We start from the raw sequence: 27,779 nt of genomic DNA, 5'->3' as shown, positions 1-27,779 counted from the left end.
AAACAGAACAAAGATACTGTAAAAAATGCCTTTGTGAGAAATCATTCTCCGTTGTGGTTCACACTGCCCCAATAAACACCAATAGGACTGCAATTCTGTTCCAACAAAACCCAACAGCTGTTGGTGCTGGTTAGGGCAGTGTAAACTAGCCTAACAATACTTGACACTGTCTTTTGTAATTTGTGTATTATTTATGCAAGCCTAGTGCTGTTTTAGTTATGCAGTGTTTCAAGACAAGTTAGTCTCTCCCAGCTCAGCCTACTCCAGGCCAATGTTACCTGCTGCAACTTGTGCCCTTGTTCATAGCAGGAGTCTCCATGTGGAAGCCTTGACATGATTATTACCTCACCCACTCTGAGGCGCCCCGGTGTCCCAGGGTCAGTGGAGCCTCTTGTCTGTGTCTCACTGTCCAGAATGATAAAGCAAGTTGGTTTCCAGTCAGTCAGTGGAGGAGAGCAGTTATGTATTGATTGATGCCAATGAGTGGGCGGAAGAGTGTCTGACTCGCCAGAAATCCCTTCACACGTCCAGCACCGCTTTGCCCGTGCTTTATGCTTACACTGTGTTTATGTTTTCATCTACGACAGGTCTAGGTCACAGAAATGACCAGAGGAAACCTGTCTAATGAGGATGTTGTAAAAAAGGGGATGACTGCATGCATATAATCATGTTTACCCAGAGTCTTACGAGGACACGTCTCTTATGTGATGCCTAGCATTGATCATTTGAACTAGGACAGGGCTGTCAAGGTAATGATTATATGAAGTCGGATCCCTCGTGTCAGCACTTTCAGACACAGGATGTCGGCGAGGGAATACAGACGAGCTCAGCTGACATTGTAATCGCTGCCGTGTGTTACGATCCCCTTAAGAGCTCTCATGGCAATCACTTAAGAGCTCCCTTTCACATTGACTTTAAGACACGTGCAGTAAACTGTGTTCATTACACTCCATGCCTGATCTACCCCAAAAGCATTTGCCGTAATGCATACAAGTCATTAATGTTGCAAATAGTGTGGATGATGGCAAAGGTGTGAGATGTCTTCCACCGGTCAGGCCTGGTGTACTGAGACTAGGCTAATAGGGCCACAAGATTCACCCTCATAATTTTCAAACAACCATCCGTTATTTGAGCTCATCTGAAGAGCAACAGTATCACCTAGTGGTGGCGCTGCAGACATGCAGCCTGTTGATAGTCAGAGATTCATTGTAAACCATATTAGCCATGCATAATTCATGGATGTATTATACATCGGCTCTACGAACCCAATGTGTTCCCTTGAGTAACCCATATCATACGCAAACAGCTTGCATTCATTAACAGGACGAGGTGTGCAGTTGGGATTGAATGCTTTAGGAGCGGTGCATTCCTCGACTGACAGTCCTTAGAGAAAGACTTCTGTAACTGTTGATAGGTTGCAGAGAAGTTTCTTTTTCTCCACTTTAAACATTTTTAATGCATTCGCATCAGATATCATAGAAATGAATCAGTGATGAGGTTGCGTCATCACCTGCTTTGCACAAAATGAGCATCATTGTAGTGTGAAATATAGATTAGTTATTTTTGCCTTCAGGCTCTGTTATGCAGGGTGATTTTGAAGTTTTTACAAAGCTTCTGAGATGTATTTTAATTCATCATCAGTCTACCTTATTACATTATAAGAAACATCTAATAAAATCCAGATTTTTTTCTGACGGTTATCTCGTTATTGTACTTAAAGCTAAATAATTCCTTTTTTCACCAATAACTCTTATTTAGTTCAACCAACTTCATATAGAGAGCACTTTTCGCAACCTAATGAATTTTTTTGAATAGGATCAAGGCTCTAGATTGGTAGTTGTAAGATATCTATTATCACTCAGAAATACATCATATTACTCTAGTGAAATAGATTGCAAACGGGGTTTCATGTTGAAGTAGGCGTTTGCAGCAGAGGTCAAATGGCAGGTCATGGAAGGCAATGGTTGCTTAGTCACACTACAGCTGGAGAGAAGAACGCACCAGCCTGATTCATTCCTCTCTGCTGATGTAATTTAAGAGACTGAGGACCAGCCATGCCTGAAGCCCCCTCACTGCTGCATGAGCAGATGATCAGACAGTGGTTATAAACATACACACACACGCACAGCAGGGTGCGAGATATCTGATGTGATTTATGTTTCCTGGAGATAGGCTGTGATTAAAGATACAAGTTGATGGGTGTGGTTATGAAGTGCTTTGAGCTTGTGGAAATGGATGTGGCTGGCGGAGAGAATGTTTGATTTGATTTGTCAGCAGCATTTAATCCAGTAGTTTCAAAGTCTTCCAAAGCACTAAAATGAATAATATATTCACAATTGTCCTTGTAAATGTAAGTACAATTAAGAATAAATTTAATATTAAAGAAATATAAAAGTTAAATGTAAAAAAGAAGTTTCTTTTGTAATTTAATATGCCATCTATTAAATTTGTCTCCCTCTTTTAATATCGTTTATATTTTCAATTATACAGATATTTTACTAATCTTAATTACTCATTTTAAGTGACCATGTGGTGTGGTAAATCAGTTTTATTATTGTTACAAATATTTTATTACATTTTTTGTTTTTGTGTACATTTCATTATAATATTATTTGAATTGATAGACTTTTATATTAACATTCATATTAATATTTTATCTTAATATGTATTAATTACCATTTCCCTTAACAATTGCATTTTTAAAAAATACTTTAAGATGAAAATCGACATGAAATTCAATGTCAACTGCCCAGATATTTTCTTGAGTACCCCAGAGGACACTCTGTGTGCACCCCAGTTTAGGCACGGCTGCACTAAGGAAATATGAATTTCATTCCTCAACAACATTCGGAGATACTCAGACTCTGCGTCTGTGTGTGGTGGAGCAGACACAAGAAACATTGCCAGATGGGCTGTTTGAGCAAAGGGCCGACAGTTTGAAGAACTGAATTAGTAACGTCAGGCCACTTTGGACTGAAGTGCGGGAGAATTCCTGCAAGTCTAAATCAGAAGATTCTTCTTCAGATCCTCGCAGCCAACGCCTCCCGCCGGTGTCACGGCATATCCACCAAACCAGCTTGGCCTTTCATTACATGACCTGCCTTGTGCTGCGACTCTGGTTCAGGCTCACGCTGTGAGATTGATTTGTCTGTTCGAGCATGGTCATGCTGGTGTAATGGCTTATGGAACGCCGCTGCGATTCTCTGGCCAAGCACGGAATGGCAGAGCTCAGCAGAGCAGAGAAACCTGCTGTGTATGTGACAACTGTTGTGCCTGCTCCGGCTGGTGACGCAGCACTGTTTGCGAGTTCAAGCCAAACGCTTTTGTCTCTTTTATCTATTTTTGTCTCTGTGTCTGTTTCTCCCTTCGCCTCCCTTTTCTTCCCCTCGCTTTCACATGCAATCTCACCTCAGCTTGTTACGCTCACTGAAGTAGCAAAGCATGCACAAGCCGTATTAAGGTATCTTGATGCTGTTTGATATTCTAAATACTGTTCCTCTCCAGAGATCAGCACATTTCCTTTGTTGCTTTTCTTTTTCCTTTTGCCATTTTACAGTACAGTTGTTGTTATTGTTCTTTTTCTCAGAGGAGAGAGGCTGAGCTTGGAAACGGTGATGGCAACAGAGGGTGCAAACTGCATAAAGCACCATTGTCAAAGGGCTGGGGCTTTTACTTCAGCTGAAGTGAGAGAAGGAAGACTTTTGCTCTGTGTTTTTCCTCCCACGTTAGCTGAAAATTCAGTCTTAACAGGCCCAAATCTGTTCTTGAACTTTCCGTGTTCATGTTCGAGGTCAGAACGAAAGTAGACCAAAAATAATGACTCTTTTTCTCGTTGTACTCTTTTTCTGGACAAAGTGGTTTTGATATGGAGTCTGGCTCTGAGGTAAGGTCAGGGATGTAGTGCTCAGGTGGGGTGGGGGAGGGCTGGGAGGCTCGGCTGGTGGGCTGACAACTGTGTCTCCTCTCTCCCTTGGCAGTTCATGGCATCAAGTGGACTTGCAGCAATGGGAACAGCAGCTCTGGCTTCTCTGTGGAGCAGCTGGTACAGCAGATACTGGACAGCCACCAGACCAAGCCTCCTCCCCGGACTCACAACTGCCTCTGCACTGGCACTCTGGGTAAGGGACAGAAAGGAGGGCTGGGGTGTCGGAGAGAGAGGCCGTCAGAAAGAGACAGGTAGAACGGAGGGTGTAGTGCTTTAAATATGTCTGCAAGAACTGTAAAAAATGAGGTGAGTGTAGAGCAGGCTGAAAGCCTAATTAGAGTAGCGTCCAAGCTGAACATTTCACAGATGTGCTGATTTATTGAGCTGTCTGTTGCAATGACACCACTGGGGGGCGTAATGTTCCTGTGCATCAGTGCAGTCTTTTTTACTCAAGCATACAACAAATTAAATTTCAAGTTATACTTCATCACAAATATCCAGCACAGCACTTTACAATCCCATGGTGTTGCTCCTATAGGGTGTCGTTACTGTGAAGCAAATTGAATTGCGTGTTTAAAACAAATGATCGTGGGGTAGATGGATTGCCATTTGTTGTATGTTCATATAAAGTTCAATTGCCAAGTATGCAGTAAAATGACTAATGTGACACATCAGCCATTTATTAAAAAAACGGGAAAGCTATGTGTTGGCTTCTTGTGAAATGATTAATATTGATGATTGATGGTCTCTATAAAGACGTAAATTAATCTCAATGTTCATTCAAAGCATCAGCATCAAAGCATTTTATTCCATTTCAAAGACATTATGTGGCTCATTCTTTGAAATGCTCTTCTTCTGATGTACAAAGCAAACAGTCTCTTATAGTGGTGTCATATATAAAACAGTATTGTAGTTATTATCATGTGCTTTGTATTATTCAAAAATAGTTTCAATGGAATAAATAATAGGAAAGGGGGGTTATTGCTGAATGTGTTAATTTAGATACTGTCATGGACAAGAAAGTTAAGAGGAAAAAGTAAATATTGACAATACTTATAATAATGGAATAATGTTAAATGTGTGGAATGAAATATGAAAATTTAAATATGAATCATTCTGAATGCAATAGAATGGTTAATGTCCACATTTGCTTTGTGTATTCAATACTAATAATATTGATAAGGATAAATATTGGTGATGACACTAGTGATTCTGCTGATGATTGTTATAATGCTCATTTTAAAGGGGATAATGCCATTAAGGGGTCAGATATATTCATTATTCTAATAAAATAGTATGGATAATGATAATAATACATTGTTTAATTGTTAATAAAATAGTCTAGTAATAATTTTTAGTTTGGAAAATTATTAGCTGTTTTCTGTTTTCTACTGCAGGCGCTGGGAGCAGTGTGCATCATAAGTGTAACAGCGCCAAACACCGCATTATCTCTCCCAAAGTGGACCCTCGTTCAGGTGGTTACAGCAGCACCCACTCTGAGCTCCAGAATAATGATGTGTCTGAGGGCAAGACAGAACACAGCCACAGCAGCAAAAACAGCGGAGGAACAGGAGGAGGAAGCGTACGTGAAAAACGAAATGGCAAGGTCCATAAACCTGCGCTGCTCCACCAGAACAGCACTGAGGTCTCCTCTACCAATCAGGTGGAAGTGCCAGACACGACCCAGAATTCCCCTGTGTCCATCAGCAGCGGGCTGAATTCTGACCCTGACATGGCTGACAGCCCAGCGGTCACAGGCATGGGCCATGTTGCCTCTGTTATGGGCAGCCTATCCCAGAGTGTCTTCATGTCTGAGGTGACTGGGGATCCCGTCTACAGCATGTCCCCCACTGGAGGCCACAATACCCATATTATGGGCCCCGACGCCACCTCTCATAATCTGGTATTAGGAGTCACCTCTGACAGTCACAAGTTTGCCTTTCCAGGAAGCAGCAGTGCAGATACAGGTGGTCCAGGAGCAGACAGGCTGTCCATGCTCTCTGCCTCTGGCGTCTCTGAGGAGCTTGTCCTCTCCAACAGTCTAGACTCCAGCGGCATCAAAATCCCAGAAGCCACCATGAACTTCGACCCTGACTGCTTCCTGAACAACCCGAAGCAGGGCCAGACATATGGGGGAAGTGGTTTAAAGCAGGAGAATGGCACATCCAGTGCCTCATCCTCCTCAACAGCTAGCACCAATGGTTTGCAACGCTCACCACCTATATCCGATTCGAACTACGGATTCAGTTCTGCACTGGTGAAGAACATCAAGACTGAGGACACCTCCTTCGAGCAACAGCTAGCCGAAGAAGGGAGCTACCAAGTGGGGCCAGTTGTAAGCTGTAGCGTTTCAAGCTGTTCAAGCTCCCAGAACTCACTCACCTTGACCCCTGCTGCCTCTCTGCTTCCCTCTGGAGGGGGCCTGAGTCCAAGCACCACACTGGAGCAGATGGATTTCAGTGCCATTGATGCAAAGCAGGACTACTCCGCCGGTGCCACAGCAGTTAGTTATAGCCAGGCAATGAACAACTTAACTCAGCAAAACCGATCTCCAAGTTTTTTTCTTCAAGAAGCACCACAGACAGCCCAGAACCAGCAAGGCCGGCAGAGCTCCAGCCAGAAGGGCCACCTTCTGGAACATAACACCGCTGACGGGGCCTACATGGGTCTGCAGGTTGTAAAGACGGAATCTCCTGGCAGTAATGGCCATCTCCACCACCATCACACCCACCAGGGCCAACACAGACCCAACTGCAATGGAGGCTCACCCACCGAGGGACAGGGACAGACTGGCTCACTGCAACTCCTTCAATACCAAGGAGGTTTCCCAGGCCTTGGTCCAGAGCACGAGGAAGTGGTCGGCATGGATCAGAACCACAATGTTGGGGCCGGCCAGTCTGGGGCCACTGAAAATGGGACAGATGGTTTGCTAAAGTCTGGGGATCATCTACAAGCCTGCGGAGGAGGAAGCGGAGAGAGCGGAGGAGCAGATCACTTCATGCAGCAGAGCTCAGAGAATGGAGCCAGAGCTGAGGCCGTGGCTTTGAGGAATGGAAACACCACGAGTGGGCCCAACAGCGGTTCACAACAGCAACTACAGCCATTGCTTCAGGGAGCTAATTTGGTTCAGGGGCTCTACAACACTCACCACGGTCTTAGTGGAGCCGGATCCAATGGCGGAGGAGGCACGGGCATGGAAATCAGCTTGGATCATTTTGACATCTCTTTTGGAAACCAGTTTTCTGACCTCATCAACGATTTCATCTCAGTGGACAGCGGAGCCACAGCGGTAGGGGCTGCAGGGACATTATACACCCACCAGTTGGTGGCCCCGCTTGGGTCGGAAGGAACTGCCACCTCAGGAGGGAACCAACAGCAAAATCATGAGGATGTAGCCAACAGAGCGGCAGGATATAGCCCCTCTGAGCTTTGTCTCCAGTCGTGCTGCAGCCCCCAGTCTTTAGGTGGAGGTGCTGGTGCTGGCGGAGGGTCAGGAGACACAGGCTCACTGGCTTACATGCATGTCGCTGAAGTGGTGTCAGCAGCAGTGGCCCAGGGCACTCTGGGAATGTTGCAGGCCACTGGGCGACTTTTCATGGTCACTGACTACTCTCCAGAGTGGTCCTACCCAGAGGTATGTCTGTTTAAATTAAATGCTGTACATTGTATATGTTGTACAAGTTTTCCTCCATTACAAACACATACTCAAATAGGCTACTACTATTACTACTAATTATTTTTAATACTATTATTTATACATTTTTACTTATTTAAAATAATATCTTACTGTATGTATGCCATGTTTGATATCCAAAGTTCCAAACATCTCCAGTGCTGTTGCATTATTACACCACAAGATGGCAGAATACCCTTGGAAACACACTTAAAACGCAATTGATGTTGAAGTCTTTATTTTCTTTTCAGCATGTCTTTATTTTCTTTTCAAATGCTACATTTATACCAAAACGTTTTAATGATTATGATGTGATAAACATGATGATGATGTCCTGCTGAGGGAATTTTCTTTGAGTATGCATATGTTATGTGGGGAATCTTTCCTCCATATTTCAGGGTGGTGTGAAGGTCTTAATCACAGGGCCATGGCAAGAAGACAGCAGCATCTACACTTGCCTGTTTGATCAGATCTCTGTCCCTGCCTCCCTCATCCAGCCCGGAGTTTTACGTTGCTACTGTCCCGGTAATTCCACATTTATACATATAGAAGTGACTGACTAATAAATATAATATAATCTTAATTGTGGAGTAAAACAGTTAAACAGGTTCTCACCATTTTCGTGTTCAGGATTTTCTGAGTGGGGCTAAAATCATGACTCGATGACGAAACGATGAGTCACTGAGCATGGCCCCTCCCCTAACACTATAAGATGTGTGTTCGACTTATAGCAGCACTGCGCAGATCGCTCGGTGTTTGACATCAAAGTATAGACCTATAGACAGCAGACGACTCCTCATGCTTCCCAATCGTATTCATGTCATACACTAGGTGTGTTTACATGGACACTTTTTGCTTCCATCGGAATGAATTCATTCTGATTGAAAAATCCGAACGTAGTGTTTACATGAACGCTAAATAAAGTGATCGGGTTTATATGCGCGTTTATATGTCACAAGCTTCTGGTCAGATCTACTCTTTTGACATGCGCACACTGCATGAATATGCAGAGTTTCCAGCTGCTGTCGCATACTTTTTTTAAAAGCCCACGTGATATTTATCTACTTCTGTGCCTAATAAGGCGATGACCAGCACATGAACTGTTGTGCTGCTTAACATTACTTAAAAAAAAAAAAAAGGTGTAAAAGTGCCCCTTACCACACCCAAAACTAGTCGTCTGTTGATGAGAGTCTTAATCAAGGACTGGTGGGACGTGGTCATGGTCCACTTCACGTACGCTGAATGAAAGGGGAGTTTTATAATGACAGGACACTACATATTTATGACACTTTAATCACCTGGAAGAAAACCTTGTTTTTCTCGCATGCGCAGTATGTTTCGGTTTTCAATCCGATCAAATGTTTACATGTCCTCTCGCTCGGATTACCAAAGTAATAAACCATCCCTTACAAATCGATCAAAATTTTAGTCGGATCTGACCAATTTAATCCAACTGATTTGTTTACATGTGACATTTTTATTCTGATTGTGCTTCTAGTCCTATTACAATCGGATTAGTAGGGTCCATGTAAATGCTGCTAATGATCATTCTGCAGAGCCCTGTTTCAAGTCGAACACATCTAACAAATACAGTGTAGTGGTTTGCCCGCTCAATTGCGAGTTGCTGATGTTCATTACTACAGCCTAGAGGTTGCTAGCTAGCTATGCCTTCGTCACGTAAATGCATAATACCTGGTTGCAATAATTTACAAAACAGCTCTGTCTCCTCATTTAAATAAGCTACAGAGGAAGACAATTGAGAGATGGCAGCTTTTCCGCGAGTGGGCGTGGTTTCAGTGCCGCCAGCGGACACACCCCCAGCATTTGAGAGCAGAGAATAATACTACTTATTTTTTCAAGATATTGATAGCTTATTTCAAGTATAGGTCTCTGCAGGAAAGTAATGGGAGTTATCAGATCAGGGTGTTTTTAGACCATGATACCTGATTGGCTGACGTCATAGTGATGTTAGGTTTAGGAGTGGGGTTGGGTAAGTGGGATCATTTTGATTGCATGACTTAAAAACACCCAGCAGTTTGAGAACACCCACAAGGTCATAAACGCCCACTTTTGCTCTACAGAGACCTAAATCTCGCATATTTTATTCATTTTATTCAATTTTCAAATAAAAATTTTCTGTGGTGTGATAAACTAGAACACACATTTAATATTGACTTTACACATACTTTAGGAGGTACATATTTTTTATGTGACTGTAAAGAAAAAAGAAAAATGTGTTCAATACTTCAAATAAAAATTAAAAAGTAAATATTTTCCTAGATTGCAATGATTTTCTGTAAACCTTCAGACGTCACCCCTGATAAGGCGAAGAACTGCATGAACTCTCATAGATGTCAGTGTGATTTGCTCTGATCTTCTCTAATTATGGGCTTGTGTGTGTCTGCAGCCCATGACACAGGCTTGGTGACTCTGCAGGTGGCTGTCAGTAATCATATCATCTCTAACTCGGTTGTGTTTGAGTATAAAGCCCGTGCACTGCCCTCCCTACCTTCATCACAGCATGACTGGCTGTCACTTGATGGTAGGTCTTCCTTTCTGTCTTTTTCTGCATTTTTCATCTGATATGAAAAAAAGAAGAGTATGTCATGAAGCCAGAGACAGAGATATATAGAGTGAGTGTTTAATAACAAATTTGGATTGAGGAAGGGTAAAATGCAGTTTAAATGTCCATGTTCAAGGTTTGCTTTAACAGTTGACCTCTAGATGGGGATAGAGGGTATGTTTAGTAAAGAAAGCAGAGTTGGTATAAATCTGAGCAATCAATACCAGTGCTGAATATGCATTTGAGATCAACAACAAGCAAAGGGAGTGCAGACCACCCTGTTATAAGGTAGAATATCAGTTTAAGGGCTTTAAGAACAATAGGAGGAGCTTTTGATACCTTTTTTTATTTATTTATTTGTGCTTTAATCTGAGGCATGGGAGGGACAAGGAGAGATTGGGCAGTAATTTATATAAGTGGTTAATACTTTGGGGTCAAGGGGATGGGCAGTCTGGATATAGTACAGTGACTACTTTGATGAGCTTTTTGTGACATAACACAAACTGATTGCTTCTTCACATCTGGCTTGACTTTTGTATCTTTGTTTTTATACAGTGGTTTGGGGTGTTTTTTGCACAAAAATGCATAATTTTATTCTTTGATTGTATCAACATTAACCTTGCAATAAGGTTGCTTAAAATGTAAAAAAATATATCATGAACTTTTATTTAATTTAAAAGTATACTATTGTTCAGTGTTTATTCTTCTCAGTGCTGTTATTAACTAAGACTATTACAATCATTAATTTACATAAATCTGAAGCCCAATGTAAATGATAAATTTAAAAAAACCTAAGTAAAATAAAACACAGTCCTGCTTTTGAGTTTACATAATATTTTATGTACTTTTTTTTTTTTAAATAAGACAGCTCATAACTCATGGATCATCCAGGTGAACGGGTCATTTTTATAAATTTGGTTATTATTCTGTCTTGTGGAGTGTATGTAAACTTATGTTATGTGAAATATCTTATTTAGGACAGTACAAAATAATAATAATAATAATAATATGCAATTTTCATCATCCCTTCATCAACAAATAAAAAGTTTTACCATGTTAACCAATTTGGAAGCTATTTGTGAGAAGATGGGACAAAAAGAAAGACATGTTACCAAGATCCACCATTAAACACTTCTACTGTACTGTTTCAACGTGCTTTACGCACAGATCGGTGAACTTTACAAAATGTCCTTAAGCTGTCCCAGTCTGTTAGTGTTAACTTAAATGCAAAGGTTTAAATCTAATCATACCATCGCTGTGGGGGATTTGCCCTCTTTAAAGCCTGGCAAACCAAAAACAAACCCACACACATGCTTCAGCGCATCCCAGGCTGCCTCAAACTGAGGCTGTGGCGTCAAAGAGCTCATGAAAATATTGGAGCATATGGGCAAAGCGACATGCCTGCCAATTTGATGTCCGAAGCTCTAATCTGCTTGCTCAGATTAGGTGATAGGAGATTTAGCCAAGACAAACAATCCTGATGAATGGTTGGACAGCGAAGAGTGGTGGCCAGCGTTCAGATACAGCATGTGTTTGACAAGCCTGATGTTCGGAGAGCAGAAACCTAAGCCAAACCAGTAGAAATAATCATACATTACAGTAAGAGGGACACATGCACTTACACCAAAAAATGCACATACTGTATATCATTGCACATATCTACTAAACGGCTGATTTCTGTGTGTTTTTAATCTGGGAGGTGTGTGCGCATGTTATAAGGACAGGCTAAGTGCTCTTTCTCCTATGAGTCTGAGTAAAGAGAGTACCAGTGCCTGTGTGTGGTGCTGTTTGTCTGTGGAGGTGGGGGGTGAGTGTTGTTACTGCAGTGTGCATTGACAGGGTAAAGTAGGGCATGGTGGAGGAGCCTGTGGAAAGGGACAGCTGCAATGCAGACAGCCCTGAAAGCAGAGAAAGGGAGCAACAGAGGACCAATGCCCTTCTTAGAACCCCCGTTTCCATTCAGCACCAAACCAGTCCATTGACATCTCAGACAGCACCGGCAACCATGGACTTGTGAATCTAAACTTAAACTGTGTATCAAACACACGCACATATACACATACATATATATATATACACACACATACACACACATACACACACACGTCTTCTGCTTTGCAATATATAGACATGCAAATAAATAAAATGTCTTTTGCATTATATATATATATATATATATATATATATATATATATATATATATATATATAACAAAAATTTTAAGGCAGCAACTGAACTAAACACACTTGTCTAAGTTCAGTTGCTGCCTTAAATTTTTACGTTTAATCAAATTGGATATACAAGTCATTTCAACTAATTTGTTAAGTTGAAATAAGTAATTTTGATGAGTTAACATAATAGAAAGACGTTGTGGCTTATTGATAATATATTTTACAGTAAATTTTACACATGTAGTTCAAAATACATTGCATTTGTTTGTATGAACACTTAGACTACTGTCTACAGTATACAACATTGTTGTGGTTATTCAGCATTTATGAGTTCTCAAGAATTGTTTCTTAATGTATTTTCATTTAGCTCAGTGTTTTATAAACTTAAGTAGCAAAAGGTAGGTTTAGTGGATATTGAATTAGATATTGAACTGAATTAGGTTGATTCATAAGTTGGTTTGACTTTAAGCACGCCATGAAACACATGGCTGCCTGGAAATGAGGGTGTTGAAGTATACAAGGAAATCACAAGGCCATTTTATAAGTTATTCCCGACTCCTGCTCTGACTCATGAAATAATGGGTGGTTAAAGCGTGTGTGATATTCGGAAGTGAATTTGCACTTACTTAAAAGGTGAAGCTGGGTAGAATATCAATGGACTTAGCACATTCAGTAAGACCATGCAATTAGAAAAAACAATAAGTGAGTTTTACAAAGGAAGTATCTTGTTTATTTGGCATGTTAAGAGTTTCCCTACAAGTATATAAAAAATACATTGTGCACAGGCTATAAGCAGTACAGTTGGGATGTGGCAGATGTTGTTTTTCAGAAGAGGGCCATAACTATAATCATACTCAATCCAGTTACTGGATTTTGGGTTTTATACGCTTGCCTCTGCACTGACTCTTCACTCCTGGCCATTAAACCACAGCCTGGTTTCTATATCGAGCACTACTGTCCAATAAAAACTATTTCGAGACAAACCTCAGCGTCTGCTGTTTGACACTGCATTCATCGTTTCTTTTCAGCTGTGTGCTCTGATGCTCTAATGGCACACAGCTGCCTGCCTTGATTTGTCATAATGCAGAATGGGGGCGGAGCTTTGCTTCTCTCTGCAGCATTGCAGGTACGAAGCCACAGGCTTCATGTCAGTTCATATTGTCCACCGATTTAAGTGTGCGTCCAAATTACTGAGTAGTTATTCAGTGGTTAATCGATGCAGCTCTTTGAACATTACCGAGATGTACCAGCATTTTAACATCGGTTTCTCACAATGCCTGCAATTTATAGATATGAAAAACATATATCCAAAATTATTTTACTGGCTGCGTACAACTACTGTACTGTACCACTGTAACGCAAATCAACGTTAAATGTTTATGGAGAGATGTACTAATTTGGTTTGAAACATTGAGGAAAAAGTGGAACTGTAAGTATTTATTTCTTTCCCATTAATGAGTTCTGCGTGTGCTGTTTATATATATATATATATATATATATATATATATATATATATATATATATATATAACATAAACATTTATATATATATAATATAAACATATATATAAAATTCGTTTTTGTTTGTTTTTTCGTTTTGTCTTCATGTATCGCGGAAAAAATAGGGCGTCTGTTTACCTGCGGCACGTGCGCAGCGTCTCCTTGCGCCGAGATTCACGCACGCGCACGCAGGGGGGAGCTGTAGTTTATGTTGCCAAATCTCGTTATAATTTTAATCGAATAAGCTTATGACTAAAAAAGAGGTTCCGTTTTGTTTTGTTCCTGCTGATGGTTTTTCATAATTCATAGAGATAAAGAGGCGTTGTGTTTTAGCAAGATTTATTTGTAAAATTGTGTCTTTAAATGAAATTAAAAAAACGATTAAAATGTATTTAATGGATCCCAAAACACGCAACAGCCCCCCTGCCCCCACCCCCCAAATACTTTATGAAATAACAAAGCCGAAGTGGATTACCATAAGCGGACTTGGCAACACCGGCCGTAGTGCTGGAGTAAAGAGGGGCGGGGGCGAGTACGAGAGTAAGTGAGCGGGCTTTACATTTCTCTCTGCTCCTGCACGTCGCTTCTACACTTTCTTCTGTTGTTGATGAGACCTTTTAGTATACATTTCCACAGTATATAAAGGATATTTATTTTGCCCAGTTTTAGTAAATATAGGAGCAAACTGCGTGTGTCAGACACGGCCATTTGGGACATTGTGGTCAGGATGCCGATGAATGACATCTGCATTTCCTAAAGACAAGGGACCGTTTGCTTTGCATAGCGACTCTCGATGGACAGTGAAATAGAAGGTTGGACATGTTAAAATGAACCTTGTGTCTGTGTGTGTGTAGTCTTGTCTCTAAAGTTACTACATGTGCTTAGCCCACTTTAAACCCTTATCATTTCCATCTGTGGAAGACCAAGTGAACATAGTGCTTTACTTCAGCTATAGAGAAATGTTACGTTCTGTGCGTTTTCCTACGTTTTCTTTAAATGCTATAATGTGTTTCTAAAAAATAAGTCCGTTGAGGCTCAAGTTTTTCCGTTCTGACTGAATTTAGTCTCTACTGAAGGGCTGCCTTTCGTAGTTTCCTGAACTAAATGTCAACTTCCAAAATAGACACAAGACTCTGATCTTCAAACATACATGAGGTAGGAGGCGGTATTGAATAAATGCTGGACCAGACCACCTAAACAGAACTTGAACAGAACACCAGATTGTTTCGGCTTTGAGGCGTTTTTATTTATTATTCTTAATATATATATTTCCCTTTTATCATTTGAAAAAAGGTTCTCTAAGCTGAATGTGCTGGCCGTCTTTTCATTTCGATCATTTTATCCAGGAAATGACTGAGATCCACCTGTCTGATACTTCGTTGCAGCAAAGCATCACACGGAAAAAGTAGGAAAACAGCTCATTTGTGCGTCAGTCTTGTCATTTAGTTGGTCTGTTAGCTGTAGTCGTGACCGGAGTGTGTGTGAGTATATGTGTAACACACAGCAGTCCTGTGATCTACGCTCTTGTTTTCAGAACCGAGGACAGCGACGCACCAGGCACGCGCAAGTGAGCTCGTGAAACATTCAAAAATACGACTCCTAGTCAGACGAACGAATTGTTTAGTGGCAATGGTTATGGTTTGTGGCGGGAAAATAGAGTTCAGCAATCGTTAGACTCGTGGTTCTCCAACAATGTCCTCCTCGACAACCTGTTGATAATGATATGCTGAATGGAAATTCTGTAGGGATGACTTCTCGCAAGCCTATATTGTATGCATTATGAAATCAGTGTTAAAGTTTCCTCCGCATTTGTTGCATACAATTAACTTAAAAATTAAAAGGGGGTCACTTTCGTGTATGATGTCTTAAGGAAGTTAATTTAAAAACCTAAGTTTTACCTTAATATTTTTTAAGAACAGTGCTGAAGATATATAAATATTATATTATAAATATTAGTGCAACATACTTTACATTAAGTGCTGCATGACAGAATCTGGTAGTTGGTTTCTAGATTTATTACCTAAGCTTAACTTAATTGTTAATAAATAAAAATAAGAGATTTTAGTTTTACATTATAGTTACTCTAATAATGTAAAAAAAATAAAAAAAATACGGTCATATAGGGTTGATTCTGGAGGACACATATAAGCAATTAATTTTAGGAAATTAAGTTTACTGAATAACAAATGGAATTTGTTTTTGATTGGTGAAAAATCAATCACCCGTTTATCATAAGTACTTGCACAGTGTAGAAAATTGCTTTGTTATCCTGAGGCAACATAGTGCAACAGAGTTAATGAACTCTTTAGATTTTATTACCCCTGAATTAATATTCCCTACCATGTTCCATCCAGGAGCTCAAAAAATGGGCTGTAATTTGTTTTTTATTGCTGGACATTGCCAATGCTAAATATTGATTGATTTATGGATTTACTTTCCTTCTATTACACTGTCATTTCTTTACAATTGATATCCTTTTTAAAAAATGCTAATATGTGCATTTTATTTAATAGTTGTTCAGTTTTCATTCAGTTTGTCTTATTGGAAACTTTTATTGACTTGTACCTCATTTAGAGTAGTGCAGGACATGTCAGAACACCTGAGCTTCAGAGGACCACTGGTCAGGTTATTTCATAGAAAGTTAAGGTCATGACAGTCATCTTGTTAAGGAAAGGGAGTCATTCCTGTACAGTGTTTCTGCACATATCGTCATGCACTGAAACATGTTGATTCATAGTTATAGACATTGCTTGATGTTTGGTTTAGTGTGCCCAGTTTTTTTTTTCTTTTAAGTTGCTTTTAAGATTAATTTGAAGAAGTTTTCAAATGAAAAATTCCTTGCAGATGCATTCTCCTGCTGTTGATTCAGCTAGTTTCTAGCAGGGATTGGTCAAGATCCAGATCATATTTTAACACCCCAGACCAGTGCAAAGTACATTCTGCTGTAGTGGCTTCTATCTAACACAATGTGCCTCAAGGGCACAATCGTTAATTAGTGTTAAATCAGACAGCAGTTAGGGAGATTGGAACAGCGGCTCGTAGACTGTTAGAAGAACACTGAAATTGATTGAAAATTAGATTTGTTAAGGCTTGAGTTTGAGTTATGGCTTTTGTATTTTTTTTAAAGTGTGATAAGCCAGTTAAAGTGAAATATACTATATGAGTAAATGACGGAAGGGAAGATATGCTGATACAAATCAAACTGCTGATGAAAGCATTTCCACTGTTAGTTTTATCACTGAAATATATGACATTGTACACTGTACTCAGCATTGTTGCTTGGTTGTTTTGTATGCTTTGTTTGAATGATGACAGGGAGAGCTGAGCAAAATCTAGCTGACTCACATGAACAGTAAAGTCATTAATAACTGTATGAATGAGTCTTTAGTGAGATTTTTGTGGACTGATACATATAAAAGTTTGTATAAAAGATTATTCACAATACAACAAGATTGAGTATGATGGTGTATTAGTCTGGAACTATTGCCAAGCATGATAAAGAATTTTGTTAGTGCATGAATAAATGTGTCACACATTGCCACATGAAGTAGGAGATAAAACCAGGGCATGTCTTGGAGGATGGGTAAAGCAGTTAGCTCATGTAGATGCCTGTTTCAGATTTAATTTGATTTGCTGCTGGTTTGTATGTATATTAAATTGGAGGGCTCCATTCATCCAGAAAGAGACGGCATTCTAGTTTGCTCAAAACCATGGTGTAATTTTGGAAGCTGGTGAAAGAAGAATAAAGTATATGCAACAGAATTTTGTGCCGTGTGCATACAAGAATAATATGCATTAGTCAAATTAAATTTTATTACTTTACAAGAAGGTTCTATATGTTGATATTGATATCATGAGAGGAAGACATGCATATCAAGTATAACTCTTAAATTAATGTTAATTGTCAGTTCTAGGTAATGCATTATATTTTTATCATAGCAATGTATTAGTAAAGATTAGCATTAACCAAGATTTAGAAGTATTCAGAAACTATAATTATATAATTTTTAGCATGAAATATACATATAGATAAAAAGTGCTTTTATAGAATTTAATTTATCTTGATAAAGATTAGTTCACCCTGCTGAAAATGTACTCGCCTTCAGGCTGTCCAATATATAGATAAGTTTGTTTCTTCATCAGAACAGATTTGGAACAATTTAGCATCATATCACTTGCTTATCAATGAATCCTCTGCCTCTGCATTCAGAATGAGTGTCTGAACAACTGATAAAAACATAACAATAATCCACCAGCAATATACACAACTCCAGTCCTTCTATTAATGTCTGTGTTTGTAAGACACAAATCTATCATTAATGTGTTTTAACTTTAAAGCACTGCTTCCATGTGAGCCTATAATCCATAATAATGCTTTTTCCAGTAAAAAAAAAAGTATGTTGCTTGTTGTTCTCTCACGTCAAAAACCATGTTTAAAACAGTTTTGGACTGTATATAAACAGTATTTGATCTATGTATATTTCTCTCCTGATTCAGATAAGATGACTTTCACTGGAGAAAGCAATATAATGTGTAGAAGATTGTAGTCTTTTTGAGTGAGTCTATGAAGAAACATGTCTATGAGTGAATCATGTGTTAATATTGAGGAACTTACATTCGAAGGCTCTTACTTTGTTTTAGTTTTTTTCTATTAAGTTCCTCAATATCAACATTTTGCTTATTGAACTGTTGTTTAAAAGTAATATTATGTTCATCACAAAAACAGAAAAAGTAACAGCCTTCAAATGTAAGTTCCTCATTATCAACACATTGCTGAATGAACTGTTGAATAAAAGCAATATTATGCTTGTTGTTTGGTTACTCACTGATAAAGACAGAAACCTATAATGTCATGAGTCAGTCATGGAAAGGCTTCATCCCTTTATCCGTTTCCTTCAGGACTGGAGTGTTTCCAAAAGGCTCATGCACATGTTAACCCATTTAATCAGTAGTATCCTTGATGGCAAAGCAACATGTATGTAAACAGCAGGTCAGTGGGAGCCAAAGTTCAGATCTCAAAACTAGGGCAGAAGAACTCAGCCTGTGTTTTAAACACTCTTCTTGTTGTAACACCTGGGAAAAGAGGAGTTTTGTTTTGTGTGCATGCAGTGATAGCATAGGTCTCTGCAGCACTGACAGTCAGTCCTAGCTCATGGCACTTTTGGAGTCTAGACTGAAAAAAACTTGATCTGTGTAAGCATTCCTGTTATGAGACAGGACACTTGCAGAGGCCTCAGTCTTTGGAAATAGTGCTGCTGCCTGAGGTAATATTCCAGCAACAAACATTGGTAGAAATATAAAACTGCTCATCTTTCTAGCTGTGTATATTTAGATATAGCTAAACTGGATCTATTTATCAACTCTAAGATAGCTATTATAGATAAACCTATTATCTTTCCAAATGCTTAGAATGCGTACATCTTACTACAGCATGGCAAAGTATGAATGTGTCCTTGTGGCATAAATATCTAGTACATACTGTGCAGATGGAAGAGATTTCAGTTTAACTTACCACAATCAGTATTGACACTTTGACCTATAATGTCCACCAAGGCTTATATGTTTAAACTTTAAATACTGTAGACTCTTCTCAGTCTTGACAGTAGAGTTGTTTCAGTATTTGAAATTATCTATATCTACACTTCTTATGAGAAATTTGTTAAATAAGGAATGGACTTTTAAACATTTTCACTGCAAATGCAGCTGCAAGATTTGTTCTTTGTTGTTATACGTTTTATCGTACTGAGTATGAGAAAGAAATCTATAATCATTCCAGTCCATTTGCAGTTTTTTTTTCTGTTAAGTAAAGTCAGTTCCGTGATTAGTAGTATATCTACTTTATCTGCTTTCAGATGGAGCTTAATTCACTGACAATTAAGCAATATCGCGTTCATTATCACAGATCGAATCATCTGCGATAATGAACAAGATATTGTATAGCTTTATGAATACAAATCTTCATGTCTTTTAAAGTGATACAATTAATCATTAGTGATCCTCACACTTGTGATCACCTGTTGCTTTTGTCTGTTGTTAATTTTAAGTAGATGTTTTGTATTTTAGTCTTTCTAATAATATATCAAAAAGTCAGTCTTTCTTTCATTCTGAATACTGTTATTATATTAGCTATCTATTTAACATTGTCAGTACTTGCATTAAGGGTTGGTAATGTGTAATGTGACAGAGCAGTATTGGAGATGATGAATTACCCTGGTTCATAGTTCATCCTCATGAAGTGTATGATACTACTGTACATTCATGTCATCTGTTCTTGTCATGTGAGGGTGAATGCAGATGGTGGGCTCAGCTGGGAGACTATGCCAGAATCACTCCCCCTCTCCTTCACTAAATACCAGCCTACGTCAACCAGCGGAGCTTAACTCAGGAAGGGGGTTCTCCAGAACACCATCATTCTTGAGAGCTGGGGTATTATCCACCACCTGATGGCCATGCATGGGATTTTGTGATGGATGAATAGTTAAGAATAGCAGCATGCTACCATACTGCTCTATGAGCCTTCAGTATACAGTTTTCTGTAAGCATTGAGTACTCAGATTATCAACTACATACATTTGCCAAAATGCACAGTAAAAAACAGGACACACTGCCTGGAATACTGTATCCCACAGTGCAATGCCACTTGACAGGATGCCACTTGATGAATTGGACATGCATATAATTTGGTCATGTGTGACAAGATTGTTCCAAACTACTATTTGAAATGTTTATCATTGAGTAATGGGTACTACTGTGACTGTGTTATTTATTTATTTATTTATTCATTTATTTTTTCAAATGCAGTTTGGAAGATATATGTATATATGAAAGCAAGCTTAATCTCATACAAGTGGACACTGTTAACATTAGTATAACAGAAAGATGATAACAGGTACACCCACATATAACTTATATCCTCTTGCACAAAATTATATGTTAATGCAGTACATTATTGCAGGGGTTTAGTGCAACAAATGAGTGCAGTCCAGGTGTTTGCTCCCATAACTACACTTTCAGCATTATATGATGCATGGAAGAGTGAAGTAGACAAAGTGAGACTCCGCTAGCCTATTTTGCTGAAAGACAGATCATTAATATCTCTGTGATAATTCCAGGTGTTTGTTTGTGTATATGCGACACTATAAACAGAATCCTCAAAGATATAGAAGTTCCTGAGCTGAAAATAAACACACACTCAGAGTATTCAGCTCCTGACTCATTAAGTCTCCCACAGGAATAAATAGTGAATAGACCCTTAATAAAGTTCTCGTCTCATTGAGCTGTCTATCAGCGCTCTCCATTTCTCAGCCATTACTCCCCAGGATCTCGCAGCTCACATCCACAATGTATGCCTGACGTCCATGAATGTGACTCAGTGCCCATGAGTCATTTTAAGAGCAGGGATGAAAAGAGGACGAGAGAATGTTGTGGTTGAAGGTTGCATTGAGGCAGAGGCAGATGTTGATAAGCTTAAACAGGAGTTGGAGGCAATGTTAGAGGCAGTTTAGGCCAGCTCACACAAGAAGGCAGTCTCTGGAGAGACAGACATGGTGACATTGACTTAGGCCTGTTTCACACATACTGTGAGTAGCACCCTTAGAAGTATCTCAGACATGATGCTGAAAGTAGAGTTTCTGTATTATACTGGCCCATGCTGAACCCAGCAGAAAACACGTTGTAATGCACAGTAAACACTATGTTTTGAAATATAGGCTTTTGGAAGCAACAGACTCTTCTTACCAATTATTTGATAAAACAATAAAATCTGTTCAGTAAATCTGTCAGAATCCAGAATTAATCATATTTTAAGTGTGGTCTTGATTAGGCATAATCGTCTGCAATATAACAGTTTAATGATTATCATGTAGCCTGAATTCTTCGGATAACTATTTTACACTTTATGGACATTATTAAAGAAAGTAGTGTGTGTTAATAGATCAGCAAGAGAAAAGAGAAAATTATAATGGATTATTTATTAAAAAAAATACAAATATTGAGAAACATGAGAAACTTGCAATTTTTTGTTTCAGTTCACATCATTAAATATCTGCTCTCTATACAATAGGCTGCCATGTTTGTAGTTTATGTAGAAATGGGAAAGTGTTGCAAGTGTCACCGTGTTGCTTCAGCTCTGACTGGTGGTCCCTTCTTTTTCCCCGCCCCCTGCAATGTGGCTCCTCCTCTTAACCCCCTCTCCCTCTGCAGTGTACGTGTGTGGCATTCTGAGCACACTCGTGGCAGCAGGTGGAGATGACATCATCTGCACTGCAGCAGACTGCAGCACTGTGTCTGAACAAAGACATGTCAATGCTGCTGCTAACTGGTGCTGCCACACAGCCGCTCTCTTGGCATCTTTAGTCTCTAGGTAGCTTACTTTCCTTCTGGCTCTCTCTCTCTGGCATGGTGGCTGAATAGTTTTAACACTATGTGCTGGCAGACTGAAGCCCACTAATTCAATAAGTCATCGTTTAAATGAAAAATAATAACAAAAGTCCTCACCCACCAAGGTTTATTTATGGTAGTTGTTAAGGCTTTGAGACTGGTTTAAGAGATTTAAACAAATCCTTAACCTCAAGTATTAAACTTTGAATAATAACTCAGAAATAACCCCTGGAAACTACTTAGTAACATGCTAAACCCCTCGTAGAAACACCGTAGAAATCACACATTTTAAATAGTTTTAGTTAAAAACATAAGCACTGGTATGAACAGACTCAGGGTTGTTGACTCTAGACCATATGTTGTTTGAGTTTAATGTTCAGTATAAAACTCTGTGACCTATTGCTGTCAATGACTGGTGTCCTTTAGGCAGCCACACTCTTACTGAGTTGTCAAACAGTGTCAGTTTATGTACATGACCTCTGAACACCACTCCTGACATTTTCACCTAACAATACCTGCCTGCTTTGTGACATTCATAGCCCTCTGGATTAAACAAATATATATATTTTAGTGCAAAAGACACAAATGTTGCTTACTAGTACGTTAGCCCTAGTGAAAAATAAACTACAAATACCTTTATATGTGGGAAGTCATAGCCTAGTTGTTAGAGAGTTTGACTCCTAACCCTAAGGTTGTGGGTTCGAGTCTCCGGCTGGCATTACAACAACTGAGGTGCCCTTGAGCACGGCACCGAACCCCCAACTGCTCCCTGGGCACTGCAGCATAAATGGCTGCCCACTGCTCCGGGTGTGTGTTCACGGTGTGTGTGCGTGTGCACTTTGGATGGGTTAAATGCAGAGCACGAATCTGAGTATGGGTCACCGTACTTGGCTGTATGTCACTTTCACTTACATATTTATGTACTTAATAAAAATACCCTGCATTTGTACTTTTGGGGCCAGATTTACTAAACAGTGCAAATTAGCGCAATTTAGCACAATTCCATGAAAGCGCCAATAGGAGGGAAAAATTCAGCGGGTGATTTACTGACAAGGTGCACATTAAAAAAGAAAGACACAACATCTAATTTCCATAATGACCAGTGCAATCTTCCAAGAGCAGCGTAAATTACCGCCTGCTTTAAGCAGTGTTTTTTTGTCCGTTAAATAATGCCGCAAATACCAGTAAATTGACGAGCGAAAGATAAACTCCTACAAATGCATATTCATTAAGGTCTCAAAAATAACTGTCCATGCCTTTTTAGCACTCATTTCCCACTGCGTGTCTTTAGTAAAAGCTGACAGTAATTTTATTTAACACCACATGAGGGTTTGCGCTAGCACAAGCTGATAGTAAATCTGGCCTGAAGTCTGTTAAATTGGAACAACTAAATTTGTACTTAATACACTGTAATTGTGTGGAAGTAATTTTGAAGTCCAGCTAAAGATATACAGACGTATGTTTGATTGTACTATTGCAAGTCAGCTTCAGGTACACTTTAAATATCTTGCATTTGATGCGTATGGGTATCTTGCATTTGAGACATATGATGCGATTTCACGTTTTCCTTTCTCTTTGGAGTGTTACAAGCTGTCCGTGCATAGATAAGATCACTAAAGTTGGCAAGACGCCAACCCAAGAGATGTTCTTTATAAAAGTTAAGACTCGTTCACGCCCTCTTAAAATGCCTCGTTTAAACACGCCCCCACATGTATACATCAATGTGTGGGAAGATTTGCATAACACCGCCCAAATGTTCACACCAAGAAAGAAGGAGAAACTGTAGTATTGTTGCAGCCACCATCATGTCGGGAAGACACTGTGTTTTTCGTTGTGAAAGCAAAACTACTTTGTTTGGCCTTCCGAAAGAGGACACAACTAGAAATCATTGATTAAGTTGTATTTACAACACTGTTCCAGAACAGTTCGAACCAAATATTTGTGTGTGCATTAAAGTTTGTTTTCATATTTTAAGAATTTGCCACTGATGATTCAAACACAAATTTGTGTAGAATAGCGCTTGTTTGTCGTTTCTCTGATTACAAATGCAGACAAATGTGTTTGTGTTTATGTTTATGCGATGTGATACACCATAAAAAGACACTATAAGTCATTATAATTCATATTTATGTCCCCACTGGATGCAACAAATGCCTGGTTTTAATGGGTTTTATTGTTTTTGTCTCGTCGTACTGGGACGCGACATCACAATATGTTAAGGTGTGTAACATTTCCTTCACACGCTTGAGGCCAATAACAACGCACTGGATAGTTGGCCAATCAGAGCACACCTCATTTTTCAAAACTATGAGCTTTGTACAAATCGACACGTTTCGGAAAAATGGGGCATAGAACAGCAACAATAATGTACAGTATGTGAAAAATAATGTGTTTTTTAACCTTAATCCACATAAACACATTCCATTACACCAAATACACCAAATAATGTTATTTTTAGCAGCATCATATGATGCCTTTAAAGAACGATATTATTCAAAAATCCAAAACAAGCTTGCAAATTTAAAGCGGCAGACACAGGTGCACTTCGAATAAAAAGACTATATTGTCCGCTGGTGTGGACGCTAATATAGTTATATGTACATGTATATGTATATAGTATATATGTTTATAGTTATCATTCTTGGTGTGAACCGGCCTTAAAACAAACTTTAGGCTTAATATTAAAAAATGTGTGTTGTGCACAAGTAGTACAAGTGTATACAAGCGATATATCTGAGTGTATCTCAAGCGATATGTCAATAAATATGTTAATCGATTTGAACTATACTAAGTAAAAATAAATGTATTTTAAATACACTACTTTTTTCTAGGGAGCACAGGCAATTCAGATTTGATTTTTACCTCCTTGCACTTTTGCCATCTCTCAATGTATTTTTCCATTCATCGATAAACTGACACCAGAGCAAACCGCAGCCCAGCATGCCCCTGTCGCTTGGTTACCGTGCAGCAGCAGGTTGCCACAGAAACAGGCTTATCAATGCGAGGCACACACAGTTGTGAGTACCGGTGCTATAGCTCACCTGTGCTGGTCCCAGTACTTTACTATATGTTTAGTGTCAAAAGTCCAGTTAGGGAGCCAGCTTGATATTTCTGTCTCTGTCTGGATTTGGGTTACAAAAGTCACTTTGTAAGCATTTAGCTCATCCTGCAACCTAGCAGCCGTTTAGAACACCATAGCAACCATATAGCAATGGGCACACTTGCCATATAGCAGTGGGCACTCACTACTCTTGGTAGTGAGTTTTGCACTTGTGGAAAATGTAAAAATCTAGTTCTGAAATGCAAATGCAAAATAGTTTATTGTATGTGTATGTTCACCACTGTTTCCAAAGCTGAATGTGTTGATGTGCCTCATTACTAATTCCATTAATTTATAATAATGACTGCAATTACGGAAGTGGTGATTGATAACATCAGTCTCTGAGTCTTGATTGGATACCATAAGGGTAATGACTGAGTTTAATTAAACATCCAATATAGAATTTTGCTTGGGGATGTGAGCTAAACCAAAGAAGAATTTATTTCAGACCTCAGTGAGATATAGTGCAATTTTCAGCAACCATCTTTTAGTTGTACATTTAGTAGCTAATTTGAGTTTTAAACTTAAGTTGAAACCCAAGTTTTGTGAACTTGATAATGTTCCTTTGCAGATAACCAGTTCAGAATGTCCATCCTGGAGCGGCTGGAACAGATGGAGCGCAGGATGGCTGAGATGGCCGGTCAGCAGCAGCAGGGCAGCGGAGGAACAGCAGGGACTGGAGGGGGAGGTGGAGGTGGAGGAAACGGAGGCTCCAATAGCCAGTCTCAGGTACAGCAGCACATCAGTAATTGTTATGTGTGAGATAAAAATGCATTTTAAAAACAGTTTTTGCTCCTATCTTTAGTGTCACATGATCCTTCAGAAATAATACAAAAACATAGTCATTAAGAACCTAAAGGTAAATTGCATTTACAATAAACAATACTAAAATTCAGTTACATCACTTAGATGAAAGGTTTACTTATTTTAAAAACATGGTGTTTATTAACACTGCTTTTGTGAGCCAGTTGAACCAATTCATTGAGACAGTTTGTTCACAAATTGTATATTGCTGCAGCTTTTCTACTCATGAGTTATAGCTTTCAATTTGAGCCATAATGATTATTGCAGAAAGCGGTGGATTGTGACAGTTCATTGAGTTTGTGAAGATGTCGGGCCCTCCATTTTCTTCTGCAGTGTATCTCGGGACAAGCAGGAAGCTCTTTTGAGAGTCGTGTCGTGGTTGTTTGTGAGAAGATGATGAACAGAGCCTGCTGGGCAAAATCTAAACATCTGATTCACTCCAAGACCTTCCGGGGCATGACCTTGCTACACCTTGCTGCAGGCCAAGGCTACGCCACCCTCATCCAGACTCTCATCAAATGGCGGTAGGTTAAGAGCATTTAGATCTGTCTACATCTATGTGTTAATATGTTTAAGCTGACTTTGTGCTGATTGCTAACTGTGAGAAATGGTATTTGTTGTCTTATCCAGCACAAAGCATGCAGACAGCATTGATCTGGAACTTGAGGTGGACCCTCTCAACGTAGATCACTTCTCTTGTACTCCTCTGGTGTGTTGCTTAATCAATTCTAATTTAACTTTGTCAAATAAACAGTACCTTTCTTGCTTTTCCCACACCAATTTTTCTTTGTTTCTTTGTTTTAGATGTGGGCTTGTGCATTGGGTCACCTAGAGGCAGCTGTGGCCTTGTACAAATGGGACCGGAGAGCACTGGCCATCCCAGACTCTCTAGGGCGCCTGCCCCTCTCCATCGCCCGCTCCCGTGGACACACCAAGCTGGCAGAGTGTCTGGAGCAGCTCGAGAGGGAGGAACAGCAACAGCAGCAGACCCCATCCTCTTTACCTCCCACCTCTAGCATGTCTTTCTCTCCCAACCCCGACATCCCCACCTCCAACAGCTGGATGGTCAGCTGGAGCAGTGACAGTATGGTGGCCCCCAGCGGTCAGAACACTGGTACAGCCACCACTACTACAAGCCCTTGCACCAACCAGAACCCTGGTGAAAACCTCTTAAGTAGTTAGCTACTCTACAAGCTGCTAACAAAAAGTCTAAAATACATGAAAGCTATTTAAAGGGATAGTTCATCCAAAAATTACAATTCTGTCATCATTTACTCACCCTCAAGTTGTTCCAAACCTGTAGTTTTGGTTCTTCTGTTAGCACAAAAAGAAGAAATTTTACAGAATGTTGGTAACCAAATGTTTGACTTTAGCCATTGACATCAATAGTATAGAAAAAAAAGTATTATGGAAATCAATGGCTACCGTCAACTCATACAAGTATGGAACAACTTGAGATTGAGTAAATGATGATAGTATTATCAGTTTTAGGTAAACCATCACTTTAAGGGGGCATTGTCTTATATATACTACTACACATACTGTACATACACATATACATCCTATATGTATAATATATATGCTACCATTCAAAAGTTTGGTGTCAGTGAGATTTTTTATTGTTTATTTTAAAGTAAAGAGAAAGTAAAGTAAAGGAAAACATCA

At 39.4% G+C, this 27,779-nt stretch overlaps 1 protein-coding gene across 13 annotated transcripts in view; it reads left to right on the top strand.

Annotated features, from left to right (window-relative positions):
* The window catches only part of camta1a (calmodulin binding transcription activator 1a), a 381,282-nt gene that overhangs the window by 341,795 nt on the left and 11,708 nt on the right, over window positions 1-27,779 (top strand). For 10 of the 13 annotated variants that reach the window (XM_059528089.1, XM_059528088.1, XM_059528087.1 and 7 more), the window contains 8 exons: window positions 3,978-4,118; window positions 5,323-7,559; window positions 7,997-8,123; window positions 10,006-10,140; window positions 25,882-26,039; window positions 26,448-26,638; window positions 26,745-26,823; window positions 26,919-27,273. In XM_059528089.1, the coding sequence (XP_059384072.1) occupies window positions 3,978-4,118; window positions 5,323-7,559; window positions 7,997-8,123; window positions 10,006-10,140; window positions 25,882-26,039; window positions 26,448-26,638; window positions 26,745-26,823; window positions 26,919-27,273 (3,423 nt within the window). Of the gene's footprint in view, window positions 1-3,977; window positions 4,119-5,322; window positions 7,560-7,996; window positions 8,124-10,005; window positions 10,141-14,408; window positions 14,644-25,881; window positions 26,040-26,447; window positions 26,639-26,744; window positions 26,824-26,918; window positions 27,274-27,779 lie in introns of those variants that run through there. The other 3 variants (XM_059528095.1, XM_059528090.1, XM_059528092.1) reach the window with 2 other exon arrangements.

This window comes from Carassius carassius, chromosome 37 (genome assembly GCF_963082965.1).
Source record: "Carassius carassius chromosome 37, fCarCar2.1, whole genome shotgun sequence".
NCBI classification, from domain to species: domain Eukaryota; kingdom Metazoa; phylum Chordata; class Actinopteri; order Cypriniformes; family Cyprinidae; genus Carassius; species Carassius carassius.
Note: the sequence above shows the minus strand (reverse complement) of the source record. Positions and strands in the feature narration are given on the sequence as shown.